Source organism: Henckelia pumila, chromosome 4 (genome assembly GCF_033568475.1).
Source record: "Henckelia pumila isolate YLH828 chromosome 4, ASM3356847v2, whole genome shotgun sequence".
NCBI lineage: Eukaryota > Viridiplantae > Streptophyta > Magnoliopsida > Lamiales > Gesneriaceae > Henckelia > Henckelia pumila.
Genome location: NC_133123.1, coordinates 223,327,873 through 223,348,851, shown reverse-complemented (window position 1 = coordinate 223,348,851; position 20,979 = coordinate 223,327,873). Strand labels below are relative to the sequence as shown.

Sequence of the window (20,979 nt, the reverse complement as noted above, 5' to 3'; positions counted from 1 at the left end):
AGTATGTGGCGGTACTTTGCTAGAAATGCTTACTTTTTTGTGCGTTTCCAACTTTTGGATCGTTGGTAGTAGTACCCCAAGCTCTCGCAAGACATTTCTCTTCTTCAATTGACCACATCACCTTAACTTTATTACGATGAACATTTTTTTGTTTTGCACCCGAATCATCATAATCGAGGTTAATATTTTCTATCCCAGGCTGCGTCGAATGCGGTGAAATTTGAGAACCGAACCTTGAAATTGGTGTTGTTGGCTCTCTGTCGGATCCAGATCCTCCGAAACCATAGCTTTGAGATTCACTCATCCATGGTTGTGGATGATGGACTGCGTGAGAATGATGTGGCATCATATGAGGGCCACCCCTTGGATTATAATATTCGGCTGGGATCATTGGGTGATAAAATTGAGGGTTGGGAACAACATTCGAACCCGTGGAAATATTTTGTGGAAAATTATGACCAAAATTCGAACCAATGGGATTATTTTGTGGAAAATGAGGACCAAAATTCGAACCAGTGAGAATATTTTGTGGAAAATGAGATGAGTAAGGAAATTCAGACGAACGAGGTATGAGACGAGAACGAGATTGCGAATTTTGAAAGTTGGAATTTCCTTCCGAATTTGGAGAATCCAAATCATTGTTCAATGATCCAGAGAATTGATCTGCCATTGGATTTTTGTAGTAAAATGCATTGGGAATATTTTGCAATGCGAAAGTGGAATGAATACATGAAATCAGATTCATGCCTTTTATAAAAAAATTTATTTTCATAATTTATATTATTAATAAAATTAAAATAATTTTTTAAATATAAATCTTATCTGAAATCTTATCGTTTACAAATTTTTACCTTGAAAATCTAAATCAAATTTTTAAATATTTTATTTAATAAAAAGTTATATATATATGTATAATATAAATTTATATATATATATATATATATAATCAATTGCATGGTGCCCATGGCCCCCATGCTTATTAAAGAGGTGCGCAAACCACAATAAATTTTTTTTTTATTATAAAATAATTGCCGAAGCTGGCGTTCAAATTGGAACGCCAGCTTCAGCTTTGTAAATTGAACCTGCAGGCTGCAACGCGTGCAGCTTGCAGGTTCAACTTTTTTTAAAAAAAAATAGTTAGCGTTGCGGTTACCCTAAGGAATTCATGTTTTGCTACCTACGTTGTTGTCATATCAAAAATTAAAATATTATATATATATTTTTTAAACATCTCTTCGTTAATTATCATAAACTTATTCTTTTTATGGTCCTACTTTCAATTTTCTTATTTTTATTTCAAATTTCATTTTTTATTTATAATTTAATTTACCATATAGTCTTAATTCTTTTCAATTAAATTTTTTTGAACAGTATTTAAATTTTATTACATTAATTTTATGATATTAATAATTTGACAAAAATAAAGTAAAAAACTATACAAATTATTGTGTACCGACTAGTTTGGATCATTTGAAATTTATTTAATGAAAATTAAATTACATAAACTAAGAATATAACATTACATAAACTGGTGAAATGAATACAAAATATAAAAACCAGAAAAATAAAAGTACAAATACAAATCCTCAACTACAAAAACAAATACAAACACAAATACAAACAAAACTACAACTACAAATTCAAATCTACTACATATCCCATTTTTTTTTAATCATTTCACGAGCATGGAGATGCACACGAAGTTGTTCCTCTGTCATTTCTGTGGTATCTTTCATGAAGATGTCATACTCATGTTGGAAGACTTCAGATTTCTTGTTTTCATTAGCAGCATTTAAACCCTCCAATTTATCCAGTTTTCGGTTAGTGAACGCTGTAAATTTTCCAATACATTAGCCATGCTTTCTTTATCATCTCTTCCGACATTGTAAATTTTATTTTACCCTTCCTCTTAGCTTCCTTTTGGCTAATTGAACGAGCGCGTACTTTATATTCATCCACATCAACACTCATGTCCGGATTAAAAGATGATGCGTGTGCTCTTGATTCAGATGCCCTTGTATTTTTCCTGAAGTGGTGGTCTCCTGATTGTGAAGCGTACTTCTCACATTCTCTGAGAATTCTTCAAACATGTTCGTACTTGAAAGACTTGTTCTTTTTATTACTCATCCACTCTTCATGTGTTTTTGTTAGTATATCATCGTCACTTCAATCGCTTGCACGGTTGTTATGCTACTTATTATAAATTACACTAAACTCACTCACCAACCTTTGAAAGTTAAAGAAATATGATTTACCTACTTCAATTGTCTCTCCATAGTTCCAATAGAACGATGTTCGTTGTACTTATCTGTAATACTCTTTCAGAAAGCTTCCTATTTTTTTGCATTGCCAATCACTGGATTGATGCTTATAGAAATCCATGACCTCGCGAGCACCTTGTCTTTTTGTAGTGACCAAGAAGTCTTCTTCTTCTTCAATCATCTTTTTCATATCCCGTCTCTATATTCCTATTGAGGATAATGTTATCGAGCCCAAATTGAGATGAACGTTGCGGAAATTGAGACTCCGGTACATAAGTTGGTGTTGAAGCCTCTAAACTAGCTTTTCTTGATTCTTCTAAAGGGAAATTGGATGTTGTTGGATTATAAAATCCATAAGGAGGAGGATGCCCCATGTAAATTGGGTTGCCCATCATCGAAAAATAATCATGAGGATGCATAATATGTGGAGCTCGGTGGACATTATTCGGATTAATTGGATAATTTGGAGGAATATGAAAATTATGAGGATGTTGTTGTACGTATTGAATGTTTGAGAAATTTTGAGAGTATTGAGTAGGACGAACATTGTAATTTTGAGAAGATGAATTTTTTCCAGAATTTGAAGAGTTCAAGTAATTCATAAAAGCTCTGTTGTAATTTTCATCCATGCTCGATAAATTACGAAAATATGATAAAAATGAAGGAAGATGTAGAGAGGAATATTATGAATGAGATGAAAAAATAAAGAATTGAGAGAGGTATTTATAGGAGAAAAAAAAATAATTTCTGTAATTTAAATTTAAAGTGCAAAATTCTGAAAGTTTATTGCAGAACGACCACGAATTGTGCAAAAATGATGCAAAAAAACAAAAAAGTAAACATAAAAAAAATACTGCAACATGCAGTGGGACCACCGCTTCCTGCTGCTGACACGCGCGTGGTCCCATTGCCTACTACTGACGCGCGTTTTCCCAAGAAGGGGTGTGCACTACATTCCTCCTCTTGTGGTTTGAAAAGTATTTTTTAAAAAAAAAAAGAAAAAGAAATCGGTCCCAAAATCTTGGGACCGGTTTTTAAAATAAAAAAAAAACCCATATTCATAAGTCATACACAAACACACATAAACCCACACACACACACGCGTGCGCACACACATACATATAGATTTATATAATAAGAGGAGAATGATAGAAAAATTTAAATAAACTCTTAAAGCATCCACAATTGGGAGCACGGGTGTGAGCTTCGACTTTTATACTTTTTTCGAAGAAAAATAGATATATTAAAGCAAGTCACGAAGAATTACATCATAAATTACAGAAGACGAAGGAGCCACATGGCCATCTAGACCAGACAAAGAACCAACTTTTCTAGCTAACAAATGAGCGGCATTATTCGTTGATCTACAAACAAAAACAAAATATAAAGATTGGATACCCAAAGCAAGGATTTTGCAATCTTCAATGATAAGCCCGACCAAAGAGGAATCCGGTGTTGTAGAGTTTAAAGCTTCAACAATCAAAAGGGCATCGAATTCAACCATAATTGACAAAAAATTCAGAACTTTTATCTAGCTTAAAGCTTCCCTAATACCCAGTGCTTTAGCGATCGAAGGATTGGTAATACCAGGAAAGCTACCATGAACGCTGCAAAAACAAAGCCTAGGTTGTTTTTAATGATACATATATATCCTGCCTTTCCTTCACATGTAAAAAGTGTTACATCAACGTTGCATTTCAAATGGGTTTCCAAAGGAGTTTGCTAGCAAGAGAGATGTTGTTGTTGATTATAAGACAACTGCATGGTACAGAGGTCTAGGATTAGCAGCTTGCCATTGAGAATGGATATCCAAAGCTATTTGAACAATAAAAGTTGTTGATTTACCACCAGTATTCCACACCATTTCATTTTTGTTCTGCCACAAGCTCCACATAATCACCCCATAAATCTCGACTTCAAGAAAAGAAGAATTTGTGACCAATCTGTTCCACCACCCCACAAAAGATCCCTCAGAACCAACATGAATTCCTAGAGAAGTATGATTCCATATGCAACAAGTTGTTGGGCAATAGACCAGAATATGTAAGTCATCCTCCGGCTCATTATGATGCATCGGGCACCACTCTGGAACACCCAATCTTCTCGACGTAAGGATGTCCTAGTTGGTAAGAAAGATGATAGAATTCTAAAAATAAAGTTATGAATTTTTTGTAGGATACGCAACCTCCTGACAAAGTTCCTATTAACTAGCACCGAATTCGGATTCTGTTCATGAGATGTCAATAAAAACTTGTAGCCACTCTTGACCGAGTAATAACCCTTCGCATCGTTGCCCCATATCCAAGTATCTTCACAAATTCTCCTACTCAAAGGAATCGATAAAATCAGAATTTGATCCTTCTCAATAAAAAGCTCCTTGATTAAATCATGTAGTGACCCGAATCCAGAATTAGTGATTAAATGGTAATTAATCGAGTAACCATGTTTAGAGTTGGAAAAACAAGGTTAAGGAGTCTCTAATCGGGATTAAGGAGTTGAAAATCAGATTCAAGATGTCCAAAAATGGTCCGAAAGGTTCCAAGTGATCGGGTGGATCGGAGGATCCGAACCCTAGGATCGGACCATCCAAAGATATAGGGTTCGGAGGCTCTGAACAAGTTCGGAAGAGGGCAAGATCGGACGATCCTATCATGCGTTCGGGCGATCCGAAATAGTGGAGTTCAGAAGGAGAGTTTGAGTTCGGAAGATCAATAGTGATCGGATGATCCGATAATGGATCGTACGATCCGAACTCAACCTAGACAGGTGTCTTAGCTCAATCATCGAGATGATGCCATGGATGACGTATTTTCATGGGTTTGGACGATCCGAAGAGCAGGATCGAACCATCCGAACAGTTACATGGATAGGTGTGTGATGTGCATGCACTTGATTGGACACGTGTTAGAGATCGGACGATCCAAAGTCTAGTTCAGACGGTTCTAAGTGCTGGCAGGACACGCAGTTCACATGCAGAGATCGGATGATCCAAAGGTGAGGATTGGACCGTCCGAACTCACTCTATATATAGGAGTGTCAAGGCTCTTATTCAAGTGAACCAATTTCCCTTTTCCTCTCTCTTTTCTAGCTAGTTTAAGGGCCTTTTGGGCATTATATATAAAGGCTAGAAGACGACGGGGTGCTGCAAGAGTTGTAACAGAGTTGTGCCAAAGTTTTGGGGCAATCTCCATTAGTGGGCTGACGGCGGATGCAAGTATGGTCCGAGTTCCTTTAAAATATTAGGGAGTATTTAATAGCTTATTTAATTCTTTTAGAGCATTATTAGTGATGCATGATTATCTTGCATTGTAGTGTTGGATTGTAGATGCGGGAAAATCTAGGAGTATATTATTAAGGTACGTAAGTACTGACTGAGATTGTCAGAGGATATGCATGCTTATGTGTTTCATTTATGTGTCATGATTGCATGTTACTGCTTTGAGATATTATGCTGCATGTGCATATCATATTGAGCATATGTCTCTTTGAGATGAGCCAGTTTAGGGTCGCTCAGCCCTTGTTAGGACGTTGTGTTGAATCCTGACTTTTGGCGATAACAAAAAAATACATCGTTGTTTTAGATCGGCCACCATTTACTTGTATACACAGGTAATCTACCGACGTCAAGACATTAGCTGACCAAGAAATATCAACTGGAATAAGCATTATCAGCTGATCAAAGCATGTCAACCGCTACTTGTCAACCGAGCAAGACATATCTACCGGCTAAGGTATCCACTAAACTTCGAAGGTGTAAAGATACACGCCACATTCAGAAGTCACAGATTCCCAAATCTCGAAAAGTTGACAAGACAACTTAAATGCAAAAGAACGAAGCATTTAAGGAGCCGTCTGATAAAGTGAGAAAGCCATAAATAGCATTTAATGTGAAGACACATTGAATAGACAATTAAAGGCGCTCCTAGTACAAGATATTCAAAAGATATTAGCATTGTTCACATATCAGAGATTGATATCTGACATCATAGTTGCTTTCCTACCGTTGACAGAAGAGAAGACGTTAAAGAAAGTTGATATAAATATCAGAGCCTCTCTACAAAGAAGAGACGTCACGCTTACAAATAATTTACATACTTGAGCTCTTCAATCTACTTTGAAAACTCGACCGCTCATTCAACCCTTAGCTAAAAAGCATATTCGATCTACAAGGAGATATTTTCAAGGGTTACTCAATCCAACTGTTGTTTAAAGAACACTATCTGCTACAAGGATTTGAGAGTCTAAGTCTTTAAGAAACTTAGACATTTATCATCACCAACTAAAGAAAAGTTTGATAAGAGTTTTAAATCTTATCACTGTGAATCTGGGAGTTCCATCTTGGGCATTGGATAAGTCCTAACTTGGATCGAGTGTATTGCAAGATGTTGTAATAACCAAAGTCTTCTAGTGAATCCTTCCGAGGTGGAAGAAGGGGTGACGTAGGAGATTGAGCTCCGAACATCCAGAAACATATCTGTGCTTACTTACGTTACTGCATTACACTATTATATCATTATCATCTAGCATATTAAGAGTTGTTTCCACACTATTATAAGTAGCTCTTATATTTCTAGCAAGCTAACAAAAAATCGGTTGAGTAAACTAACATTTGCTCAATCACATTGCATTAGAATTAAAGATTATCATAAGTGTGTATTCACCCCCCCCCTCTACACACGTATTCAATCCCCAACAAGTGGTATAAGAGAGGGTTTTTCTATTAGCTACTGATATTGGAAGCGCTTAGTCGTGTCGCATCCAAATTACCCGACTCCAATCAGATAAATTAATTATGTAGCAGTAAGAGTAGAGATCGTTCCCATGAGAAAAGTGAAATTTATTGTGTGTTCTTAAAAATACTGAAAATAAATAAAAAGGGTTTTTGGAATTTAAATAAACTACTAATAAATTAAAAGCAAATTAAAATAATTAAAAACAAGCATTGGTATCGGTCGACTACACCCTTAAAATTATTCATTCGGTCATCGATTCTCTAAAAATAATTAATTTATATTGAATATTCAGCATTGAAAATTTAATTCATGTTCCACCTTAATCTTAGTTAATTAGACACCAGCGTTCTAGATTAACTCTTACCAATAAATCAACCCAAATACCAGCGATCTAGATTTAAATCTAAGGTAGCATTCATATGAGTGAAACTGGTGAATCTAGACAACACATGTACCAGCGGATGCATTTAGCCTAGTCAATTGTTGTTCCTACGATTTAAGAAATTCAACAGTAGAAAATATTAAACGCAGTTGCTTCATAAATTAGATGAATCAAACAATTACGGATTTGAATTCTAATTTAGCGGTAGATTGTATGAAAGAACTATCAGGTGATCAATTTAATAATCAAACACACAAGCATGAAATAAACCAGAACAACTCCTGATACTCGATAAAAATCAAATGTTAAAAATCAAAATCTCACAAAGTGAATAAAATCAAGGGTTTCGTCTTCCTTAACCAAGTACAAAAACTAAATGAATTAAAACTAAGAACAAGAACGATAAAACCTAGCCGCCAGATATTTCTTCTCTCTGTTGGTAGCCGTCTCCAATCTCTGCGTTCCCCCCACTCTTTCTCATCCAAAGACCTCTATTTATATGGCTTTGAAAGCCCACGATCAGGTGAATTGGACAGATCGAGCGCATGGAAATTGGCGAGCCTTATGCCTTGATTCTTCTATGGACGCGCTCGATCCTATGAGTTTGTCCTATCGAGCGCGTCTGGAACAGATTCCGATTTCTTCATTTAAACATTGTATTTCCTACACATTAAACCCGGGAGTATGTTATGTAGCTAAATGCATGACATAAAACAAAACTAAGATAAAACATGAACAAAGACACATGAATGCATGAAAGATACTAACAAAATGGCACTAAAATATGCAAACAAAACACGACTATCAAATTTCCCCACACTTGAACCTTGCTCGCCCTCGAGCAAGTATGAAAAATCAAAATGAAAACACAACAAAGACATAAGCAAGGATTAATCATACACAAGATAGCCTCAGAAAATTCTTCCCACAAAAAAAACAAGTGCACATGTACTCTCGATCATCAATGATACACCTTCAGTCAATTGCGAACGTGTGTGTGTGACATGTTATCCCAGTTATATGCAACTTCAAAAGACAAAGCTTCAAGACTGTTCGCCAACCTAAGAACAATTCAGTGCAAGCCTCATAATCAAGAACTCTCCTCCCAACAATCCATCAACAAAACACAAACTCTCTTAAGCAGATTACGCACCAATTTTCGATTTCTTTTGCAGTCCTAATAATTACCCGCATACTTAGCTATGAAATAGTGAATAGGATTTCATTCACATTCCAAGCCCGGATGGAACTGATGCCTTACTAAATTTTTTTTTAAAGGCTTAACCCCATTTTATCTGCAAACTTAGCCACAAATAAGATTTCAAACATCTTGCTCGCAACCCGGATGGAGTCAATGTTTCTTCAAGGATCTGCTGGGATTTTGTCGCACGTCAGGTGTTCAACGAATTGCTTCTTTACTAATTGCATCATCTTCTTACTTTTCCATGGGACCTAAACGAACCCGCGTTCAAGGCGAGTCATCTTCTCGAGCCCCCGATCGCTCTTATGCCGAATTCACCGGGCTCTTTGTCACTGACGCCGCTCGTGATCGTTACATCACCGCCAAGGTAAATCGTTCCCCCATTCCTGAATGCGGCTTTGAGTTAGAATTAGGCTATCCTGATATTGTTGGGACTATTCACGAGCGGGGTTGGACAAAATTCTGCGAGCCACCTCCTCCAGCTGTAGTACCGATTGTTCATGAATTTTATGCGAATGCAGCAGAAAGGACGGATAGCAAGGCGGTTGTTAGGGGGAAACTGATTTCTTTTTTGCCCCATGAGTTGAATGCTTTGTATGAAATACCGGAAGTGGACGATTCTCTCTATCAAAGCCTGCAAGCCGATCCGGATTTGGATGAGTTGCTTGAACAACTGGCATACCCTGGAGCTACATTGGTTGACCCAATTTCCATCGTGAACTTCAAGGAGAATTTCCTACGTGTGCTTCCTGCTTCTTGGTATGCTTTTGTGAATCGGCGTCTGATGCCGATATTACATTCAAGCGAGGTAAATCTTGAGCGCGCTATCCTCCTTTATGCGCTTGATATAGGAGCACCAATAAATGTGGGGCGCGTCATCCATAATGAGATCCACCGGTCGATCCATAATGTCACAGTGGGTCTCTACTTTCCCATGATCATCTCTTTTCTATTCATATGCGCCGGAGTTGTTATTCGTAATGATGAAGAGTGGTTGCAGCCTCAGCGACCACTCGACTCCGCTTTTATCGAAGCCAAGAGGGCGTATCGTGTTAAGCATTTTATGAGGGACGGCCACTTTCAACAACCGCCAGCACCGCCATGGCCATCTCCACCTCCTCGTCGCTCTCAAGCCGATGCCATCCGTGAACTCACTGCCTACGCCCATCATCAGGATGCATATAATGCGGTGGCGGCTCATAATTCGCAAGTTGTGGATGCTTTACTACGAAATCTCACATTTCACTTTGGTCTTGATCCAAATGCCGTTCCGGCTGCTCTGCCATATCCGGCGCCTTTCCCGTTCCAGTATGCCGCTCCTGTCCTTCCTCCAGAGGCTGAAGAGGAAAACGCCGCCGACCGTTAAACCAGGGGAGTTCCGTTTTCATTTTTTTTGCATCTCATTCTATTTAGTTGTTTGTTCATATTTTGTCTTGTAATGCATTGAGGACAATGCTTAGGTTGAGTTGGGGGGGGGGGGTAGGGGGGGTTGCATTGTTTGCATTTTGTTTCCTTTGTTTGTATTGCATTTTTATTGTGTTGTTATGCATCGTATTGTTGTTGTTGTTGTTTATGTTGTCAAAATGCATAAGTTGAGGATGATTTATCTGCCTATAATGAGATAGTTGAAACATTATGATTTTTTTGAGAAAAAATTTACTCTTGATGGGATATGAGAAACCGTAGGTTGATTGTTGAATATCTTTAAGCACACATGTTTAACCAGTGAAGTGTAGTGATGTATTAGATTTTGTGGATGGCTGTTGGACCATTGCACGATAATAGATGTTTGTGAAATTTGATAGTGCTTGAATCTTGTTTTTTTTGATATGGCATACAGTTTCTTGGGCGCACCTTAAAATTTTTTGTTTTATGAAAAAGAGAAACAAATTTTTTGAAAACCAATTAACTCCATCCGGGTTGCGAGCGAGATGTTTGAAATCCTATTCATCTTGTTTGTGGCTAAGTATGCGGATTATATGGGGTTATTCTTTTGACAAAATAATATAACAATTCCATCCGGGCGTGAGATGTGAATGAAATTCTATTCACTATTTCATAGCTAAGTTTGCGGACCTAATGGGATTGTAGTTCCATCCGGGCTATAGACGAGGGGATTGAAATTCGAATCCTATCCAGTTTTAGCTAAGTATGCGGGTAATTATTGGGACTTTTAAAATGTCGGGTGAAAAATCCGACGGTGCGTAATTATTCTCAAGGCAGTTGTGTTGTGTTGAAAGATTGTTGGGAGGAGAGTTCTTGATGGTGAGGCTTACACTGAATTGTTATAGGTCAGCAAACAGTCTTGAAACTTTATCTTTTGAAGTTGCATGTAGCTGGGGTAACATGTCACACACACACGTTCGCATTCGACTGAAGGTGTATCATTGATGATTGAGAGTAGCTATGAACTTGTTTTAAATATAAGTGGTTTTCTCTGAGGCTATATTATTGCATAATTCTCCTTACTTATGTGTTTGTTTTCTTTCATTTTGTTTTGCATGACTTACTCGAGGGCGAGTAAGGGTTAAGTGTGGGGGAGTTTGATAGTTATGTTTTTATTGCATTTGTTAGTGTCATTTTGTTGTCGTTTTGCATTTGTTTACATGTTTTATTGTTGCATTTTGTTCGTATTTCATTTTCCGTGTTTGCATGATTGGTTTCTCGTTTTTGTGGTTAGGTCGCATATTTTGGCGGACTAGGACAGGACTTTGGAGGCATGGAAGTGCTGGAATTTCTGAAGATCTTTTCAGCCGCTCGATCCGCAGTTCTTTACCGATCGAGCGGGCGTTTTTTTGATGAAAACAGTAACTTCGGGATTTTTCAGCTGCTCGATCCGCAAGATGTTACCGATCGAGCGGCGCATGTGTTTTGAAGGCAGTAGGTTAGGGATTTTTGGCTCGCTCGATCCGCAAGATGTTGCCGATCGAGCAGGCATCGCTATCCGGGAATAATTTTATATTTTTGGAAACTTTGTTATTTTAGACTCTAGGCTTTATTAAGCTTTTAATTCCGTTTTAGGGAGATTATCATCAGAGTGTGGAGAATTTCTCTTGGAGGCTAGGTTTTGTTCTTCAATTTTCTCTCAAGTTTTCTTCTTTTCTTTGAATTATTCTTGAGTTTTCATGCATCGTTGTAGCTAAACCTTTTATACTTGGTTGAGGGAGACGAAACCTTGATATATTTTATTCATGAGATTCGATTCGTAATGTTTAATTCTTGTTAAGTATCAATAATTGATTTGGTTTATTTCATGTTTGTATGCGAGATTTTAGGATTGACCATCTTAAGATTTTGTTTTGAAAGCTATAGCTAAATTAGAATTCAAATCCGTAATTGTTTGAATAATCTAATTTGCGAAGCATCTAAGTTTGATATTTTCTGTTGTTGAATTTATTAAATTGTAGGATCAATTATTGACTAGGCTAAATACAACCGCTGGTGTTTGTGTTGTCTAGATTCGTCAGTTTTACTAGCTTGAATGCTACCGTGGATTTAAATCTAGATTGCTGTTATCTGGGTTAATTTATTGGTAAGGGTTAATCTAGAATGCTGTTTTCTAATTAACTAAAATTAAGGTGAAACAGGAATTTGATTTTTAATGACGAATATTTAATAGGATTAATTATTTTTAGGGAATCGATGATTGAATGAATGAATATCAAGGGTGTAGTCAACCGATACCAAGTCTCGTCTCTTATTGATTTCTCCAATTTAATTTTCATTCTTGCATGATAGTGATAATTTGAATATTTAATTGCTTAAATTTTTAGTAGTTAACCTCAAATCTCAAAACCCTCTTTTGTTTACTTAGGACACATTAAATTTATCTTTTCTCGTGGGAACGATCCCTACTCTCACTACTACATAATTTATTTATCTGATTGGAGTCGGGTAATTTGGGCGCGACACGAATGAGCGCTACCAGGTAGCTGATCGATACCCGGACTACTCGTGGACATATCAACTGCATAGATGAGGTAGCCCTTCCCACCTGACTCTAAGACATGACATGCCTTCAGAGCCGAAACAAGTGGCATCGGAGGTCGCGCACCCTCACCATAAAAGTACCATCTATCACCCTCATCCGGATGAAACTGTACCAGACGCTGATAACAATCCACAGTAGCGTGATGCAAATTCAGCATATCTATTCCCAAAATACAATCAAAATCTGCCATCGCTAAAATCATCAGATTAGCAGACAACACATGGCCCTCAAATTCCAGAAGACAACTCATCACTAGACGCTTAGTTACTACCTCCTGCTCCAGCGGAGTAGATACAACTAAATTCAGGTCTAATGATACATAAGGCAATATATGTCTCTTAACAAAACGGCTAGAAATAAAGGAATGCGATGCTCCAATATCAATTAAAACAAGTGCAGGAATACCACATAACAAATTGGTACCTACCAACATGCGATCGCTTTCCTCTGTAGCCTGCTCCTGAGACAGAGCAAATACCTGCCCCTGGGTGTGTGGGCGAAAACTTGAAGAACTAGGTGGTGCTGGCTGCTGACGTGGATGAGTAGAAGCCTGAGATCCCATCTGCGATCCCGATCCACTGGCAGCTCCCATACGAGTAGGACAATCCCTCCGCAGATGCCCCTGCTCGCCACAGATGAAACAAGCATCAGATGCCTTCAGACATGATGCCGTAGGATGCCTCCCACCACAGTGAGTACAACGATCATCTTTCTTCTTCATCCCAAACCGGAACATACCTCACGAACCACGAGATCCAGAAGAAGTAGTAGTAGAAGAAGAAGTGGTACCTGACTGAACAACAGATTGAGCCCTAGGCCCAAGAGATCCACCAGGCTGTCCTGATATCATCAGCTGTGCTCGCCTGTTGCTGTTCTCCACTTGACGGCACCGATTGACCAGAGTCTCATAAGATGTCGGATCATCACAAACAACCACCTGTGAATATATGTCCTGATTGAGACCTTGCAGAAAGATATCATACTTGGATGCATCACTTTCATTGATATGGGGACTGTAAGGTAGCAGATCAATGAATCGCTGCTGATACTCGTCAATAGTCATAGATCCCTGCCTCAGCGTAAGCAACTCCATCGATCTCGCCTGACGGACTGCTGGAGGAAAATATAAATTTTGGAACTGCTGACGGAAATCCTCCCAAGTTACCCGTCCTCTCTCAGTACGTGCCTGAGAAGCCTTGGCATCCCACCATAATCGTGCACGTCCATCTAGAACAAACTCTAAAACCTCCATCTTCTGCTCCTCAGTACATTTGAAAGCTCGAAATGCACTTTCGATCCTGGCCATCCAATTCCTTGCCTCCTCAGGATTTTCGCCTCCCATTAAGGGTTTCGGTGCTACTTGCAGAAGTTTATTAATCTTATAGAGACGTCTACCCTCATAGTGATGGCGATGCTGATATCCACCTGCCTGACCAACACTGCCATGGCTCTCGTCACCTCTATCAGCCATATCTGAAAAAGATTTGCACATTTAAAATCCCAAATGCGCAATAAATATCAAGACTAGACTAAATCCCAAGTCCTAATCCCAAAATCTATGCATGCTCTGATACCACAAATGTAGTGACCCAGCAGTGAATCACCTACTAACTGGCAACTATAACATGCATTAACTTAATTAAAGCATAATTACTGAACAGAGTAAAATGTGCGGAAACATAACCCATAATGTACATATCAAAGCTTAATACAGTAGTTCAAAGCTTATTCTCAGTAGCGATACAACCATATCGAAAAGAAATAAAGTAAATATTATATAGCTATATCGAATCCTGCTGTATAAAATATCCCCTACAAGCTCCTTCTCCCTAGTTCTTCCTCGAACTCCCAGCTCCGTCCATCCTGCGACCTGCCCCGTGGAATGGAGTGTCCAAGATAATAACTAGGACGTGAGCGACTAACGCCCAGCACATAAACATGAGTAAACATATGTATATGATGCATGCAATCGTGATGACGGGTAATGAGTCATCTGAAAGTCATGCTAATAACTGGCGCCAATGAGTGTTGTGACCGCTCGGATCAAACCTCTGGGTACAACCACCCTCGCCTAGAACCCCCCACTATAAGGTACATCCGGTTCTAGAATATCTCCTAGAACCCCCCATTATAGCGGTACATCCGGCTCTAGACTAAATACAGGTATAACAAAAGAATAGGCTCAACATGTATGCGCACATGATATATGAATATGAAAAGCAGTAAACCATACATCATGCCACATAATAATGCCAAGTAAATGCAACATATAAACATGTATACTCGCTGGCAATCTCAGTCAATGTGTACGTACCTCCTACGTGCTAGTTCGAGTATAATTCAGGACCTAGTTACAAAGCGTTCATCCGTCGTTAACCCTTTGAAAATGCATTTCGGGTGCCCTTTATAACGTTCAGTTCGGGTCGGGAATATCAGGTCGGGTCTTTCCAATATTGGTTCGGGTCGGATCTCTCGATCTCTTAGTTCGGGTCGGGAAATTGTAGTTCGGGTCGGGATTCAATATCCTCAATTGAGCATGGTCTCACTCTGAAAAATATGCTTTGAAATGAATCTGCGACCCCCTATTTATAGGCAAATATCTGGGGTGTTCGGGATTCTCAAACCAATGTCGAGACGTCCGAGCTCGTGTATGCATGCCACGTATCAAATGCTTGAGCTGAGTCATTACAATTTTTGACAACTCATGCTTAGGCGCCAGCTGTCACGCATGCAAGCGTCCACACACCTGTCTGCCTGTCCTTGAGGGTTCGGGCTTCCCTAATAGCAGTTCGGGATTCCCTAGCAGCATGTCGGGATTCCCTAGCAGCAGGTCGGGATTCCTTAATAGCAGTTCAGGATTCCCTAGCAGCTTTTCAAACTTCCTTAATAACGAAATTCCCTAACAGGCTAACAACAGAATTCCCTAGCCTTAGAATCCCTAGCAAGAGAATTCCCTAGCTAAAGAATCCCTAGCTGTATAATCCCTAACAGCAGATTCCCTAGCTGCTCATGTTTTCCTAGCTACTCATATTTCCCTAGCTGCAGTTCAGCAGTTTAGACTGGACCCTTAATCATGATTATCATATTATTATCTTAAAATGGAATCTGGGTTACTACATCTACTTTAACATATCCCATATAATTTGTGATTCCGTCCTAATTTCGCAAGAGCAATAAATACAGAAAACTAGGAGCATTCTTAAAATATGACAAAGACTGGTGATGAGCATGTGCATGCAACTTGTGTGCTTATATAGGTTTTTTTTTTTTTTTTAAAAAATAAAGGTTAATTACATGCTTTAAGTTTTAATTCCGCAGTTATATCTGATTATATTATTGATTAAGGTTAATTACATGCTTAAGTCTCTGTTAGTAAGTGATTTCGGAGTGGGTCACTACACGAGAGATGATATTTTGAATAGGATCATAAGGAACACGTTGTTGAATGTTTATATAGTTCGAAAGACGTATAACGTCAGCAAAGCTTAAGTGTTCTTGGCTATTATTAAGTCTAAATTTTCGGTTGGATTGTAAGAACATCGTTTTCATATATCATTAAGTCTATTGATTTGCACGCTTTCACTTTTGTTTTGAAACACTATCCATTTTTTATATTTATCAACTTCTTCAAAATCTATAAATTTAACCACGTCTAAAAAACATAATTTTGTGCACACACTTCCTAATTAATATATATTTGTCTTCGAGTATAGTTCACACAACATTATCCCATATAATTTGTGATTCCGTCCTAATTTCGCAAGAGCAATAAATACAGAAAACTAGGAGCATTCTTAAAATATGACAAAGACTGGTGATGAGCATGTGCATGCAACTTGTGTGCTTATATAGGTTTTTTTTTTAAAAAAACAAACAATTAAGTTTAAGGTTGTGTGCCGGGTGCCTGCATCAACGGCGTGAAGGAAAAATAAATTAATAACTAAAATGATTGTAAACCAAATATTACACTAAGAAGTTGAGGATCATGATCTGTTAAAACTCTCAAGCACCAGAAGATTTAAATGAAGAGATGAAATCAGATAAATCATTTAGAGATTGGCTTGAAAAACCATCTGTTTTTAAGGAACCTTGTACTTTCTCCTTGAGACGCAAAGCTCTTTCTCTTATTTCTTGCCCTTCTCCATCAACCATTATCTTTCTGATTGCGGATTCGATTTCCTCTCTTTCGAACCCCTTTTCCAACTCGATACCAAGATTCCATACGTCGTTAATGTATCGGGAATTCACAGTCTGATCTCCGAAAAAAGACGAGCAAATCATGGGAACACCTTCACAGATACTCTCAAGAACAGAGTTCCATCCGCTGTGAGTCCAAAATCCACCAACGGCAGGATGAGATAGCACTTCTTGCTGAGGTGCCCATTTAACAATGTATCCCCTTTTACTAGTAATCTCCAAGAATTCATTCGGCAACGATTCGAGCCATTCCGAGCCTTGGACTAATCCAGGCCTGACCACCCAGAGGAAGGGCTGCATACTATTGGCTAGACCCCAAGCCACTTCTGTTACATGATCTTCATCCATTGCTGCAAGACTCCCGAAGCTAACATAAAGAACAGAATCTGGCTTTTGGGTATCCAGCCAGGAAATAGCGCTTCTATCCTGTGTCAACAAACTGCTTGAGGCTGCCGAAAAGAACTTGTGAAACGGCCCGATTAGAAACGTGGGCATGCGAAAATGCTCACGGAGATTGGGGAGATTGGGCTCTTCAAGATCTGGGAAGGTGTTGAAAATCAGGCCTGATGCTGTCTTTGTTCCTTGTACGAGATTGCCTATGATCTTCAGGGCAACATCCGGGTTCTGACTTTGAATTGATGGAATATCTTTTACTCTAAGTGGTGGCAGCTCAGGAACTGGATCGTCCCTTCTAGACTCTGATCAAGAAAGAAAGAAAGGGTCAAATATTCTTATCAATGAAATAATCAAGCCAAGAAATTAATGAAAACGCACATACCCAGATTATTATTATTATTATGATCAGAGTAGTAGTAGCCTTTTTCCTGAAGAAGAGGAAGAGTGGCAAAGGCTAAAAAGGAAGAAACACTACTGGTCCTGAGCACAATCCTGTGTATCCCAAGATCCTCCACCACATCTTTGGAGCAATACATCATCGCATCGGTGATTATACACTCGATATCATCATGTGTTGCCAACAGCTTCCGCAAGCACTCGCGAGAGGGCCCGATACACTCGGTGTTGAGGAGATGGAGGACACGCGGAATGTCATGTATGGATACTTGATCTTCCGATAATCCGTCGGGGATAAGGTGAAACGCGAGGTGAGGATAGTTGGATGAATGGGGAGAGTTGTATGGATGGTGAAGGATGGAGATTGTGAAGCCTTTGGAGTGGAGAATATTGGCGAGCTGCATCATGGGGTTCATGTGACCTTGAAATGGCATCGGGAAGAGTATTATCCTGCGTGTTTTCGAGGATTTGCTTCGATCATCCATGGACAACGAGTTCTTTTTTCTTCAAGGAAGAAGATTTCACTATTGTTCTTTGGAACAGAACAGACACTGCGCCGATCGATGCTATAATATTATGTATTAAAAAATTGTTTATTCGATAAGTTTGAGGTGGTCAGATTATAGCTTTGTCTGTTGACGGTAAATCCAAACATCTCAAAATAAAGCATCAAATTAATATTAAAATAATTCTTATATATTAATATATTTTTAGTACCGATAAATTCCTTCAAAATCCCCAATAGCAAATATAAATGTACTCTAAGTTTCTGTGTCAGTGAAATTATTTTCAGGCACTTAAATTTTTTAAATTATTCAATCAAAAAGGCAAAAAAATTTTTTTAGAGTCTGAAATTTGATTTCTTCCAACCTTGTGAGTAAGAATTACAGAAATCACAGGATAAATCTTTTATTTTTCCATTGCTACATCATCGATAATTCTCCTTCCCGGGTTTTTATCAATTTTTTATTGTTTTATATATTTAGTTTATTGCCTACTCTATTTTCGAACGCCAGAAGAAAAAAATTGCAGACCTTGGATAAAGTCCATGCCTAGATGGGATTTTAAAATTGGAAGTTGGAAGATATATATTGTTTATGATCGGAATTAATTTTTATCATAAACCTGTAAATAATTTTATGAAAATAAAGCATCAAATTATACCTTCGATTTTTAAAACTGGAAGTTGGAAGATATATTTTGTTTATGATCGGAATTAATTTTTATCATAAACATGTAAATAATTTGTCAAAGATAAATTTACTTCTACGTGAACCAACAATATGAATGAATATATAACGAAATTTGGTGGCAAAATAATAATTTACAATGCAAACTTTGGAGTGTCATGTATCTTTGGAATGTAGATTCCAAGCTCAAACTCGGTTTATATCTTGAGTTGATTAATAAAAAAATGAGATAATTCTCAATTTAGTCCCTCATACTCGGTTTATATCTTGAGTTGTTTAATAAATCCAGTGCTGTCAGAGCATCAACTTCAAGAACTCCAGCCTTTTTCTCCTTCTTTACATCTGGCCATCCTATGTTGCTTTCATCCATGTTCCCAATAATCTCACACGCCTCTGTTGGTGTCTTCCTAAATAGGCTTTCATTGGCAGCAACATCTAGCATGGATCGAACAAACTGATCAGCCCCGTAGTAGAATGTCTGAGTCTGCTTGCTCTGAGTAAGATTATATTGAGGACACATCCTCAACATATTTTTAAATATAGTCCATGCCGCATGAAGAGATTCTCCCTCTTTTTGCTTGAATGAGATGATGTCAGAGAATAATTTTGCCATCTTCGTAGGAGGAAAATACTTGTTCAAAAAAGTTTGAACAAGTTGGGTTCACGTAGTGATAGAACCCGTAGGTAATTCATCCAGCCACTCCATTGCTTCAGATTAGCAGACAACACGTGACCCTTAAACTCTAGAAGGCAACCCATCACTAGACGCTTAGTCACTACCTCCTGCTCCAGCGGAGTAGATACAACTAAATTCATATCTAATGATATATAAGGTAATCTATGTCTCTTAACAAAATGGCTAGAAATGAAGGAATGCGATGCTCCAGTATCAATTAAAACAAGTGCAGGAATACCACATAACAAAAAGGTACCTACCAACATGCGATCGCTTCCCTCAATAGCCTGCTCCTGAGACAGAGCAAAAACCTGCCCTTGAGTCTGTGGACGGTAACCAGAAGAACTCTGTGGTGCTGGCTGCTGACATGGAAAAGTAGAAGCCTGAGATCCAACCTGTGATCCCGATCCACTAGCAGAACCCATACGCTGAGGACAATCTCTTAGCAGATGTCCCTGCTCACCACAAATATAACAAGCACCATTAGCTTTCTGATACGAAGCTGCAGGATGCTTCCCACCACAGTGACTGTAAAACTCCTCCTTCTTCTTCTTCTTCTTCCCAAAACGAAAAGTACCTCGTGAACCACGAGAACCTGACGAAGTAGTAGAAGAAGACATAGGTCCAGATTGCACAACATATTGAGCCCTAGGCCCAAGAGATCCACTAGGATGTCCTGGCATCATCAACAATGCCCGCCTATTGCTGTTCTCCACTTGACGGCAATGGTTCACCAAAGTCTCATAAGATGTCGGATTATCACATACGACAACTTGTGAGTAGTTATCTTGATTCAGGCCTTGTAGAAAGATATCATACTTGGACGCATCACTGTCATTGATATGAGGACTAAAAGGTAGCAGATAAAGAAATCGTTGCTGATATTTATCAATAGTCATTGATCCTTGCCACAGAGTCAGCAACTCCATAGATCGTGCCTGTCGAACTGCTGGAGGAAAATACAATTTCTGAAACTGCTGACAGAAATCCCCCCAAGTTACATGTCCTCTCTCAGTACGTGCTTGAGTAGCTTTGGCATCCCACCATAAGCGTGCTCGTACTTCTAGAACGAATTCTAGAACTTCCAGTTTCTGCTCCTCAGTGCACTCGAAAGCTTGAAACGCACTCTCGAGTTTAGACATCCAACCTCTTGCCTGTTCAGGATTCTCGCCTCCCAACAAGGGTTTCGGTCCTACTTGCATGAACTTATTGATAGAGTAACGACGTCTACCCTATGAGGACGATATCGATCATCATGATGGCGATGATGACGATGATGATAACACCACCCTGGCCAACACTACCGTGACTCTCGTCAGCCATATCCTGAAAAGAATTGCACATTAAAATCCCAAATGCGCAATTATTACTTAAGACTAGAGTAAATCCCAAGTATTAATTCCCAAAATCTAAGCATGCTCTGATACCAAAAATGTAGTGACCCTGCATGGAATCACCTACTAACTGGCAACTAATAGCATGCAGTAAACTTAATACAGCAAAATACTAAACAGAGTAAAACGTGCGGAAAAATAATCCATAATTTACATATCAGC

The 20,979-nt window shown here is 38.6% G+C and overlaps 1 protein-coding gene across 1 annotated transcript; it reads right to left on the bottom strand.

Annotated features, from left to right (window-relative positions):
* Positions 1 to 16,504: 16,504 nt before the first annotated feature.
* On the bottom strand, positions 16,505 to 18,126 carry LOC140866524 (UDP-glycosyltransferase 76B1-like). The gene is made up of 2 exons (XM_073271525.1): positions 17,544 to 18,126; positions 16,505 to 17,463 (listed from the first exon to the last, which is right to left on the bottom strand). The coding sequence occupies exons 1-2, from the start codon at positions 18,040 to 18,042 to the stop codon at positions 16,571 to 16,573; spliced, it is 1,392 nt and encodes a 463-aa protein (XP_073127626.1). The 5' UTR covers positions 18,043 to 18,126; the 3' UTR covers positions 16,505 to 16,570.
* Between the last annotated feature and the right edge of the window lie 2,853 nt (positions 18,127 to 20,979).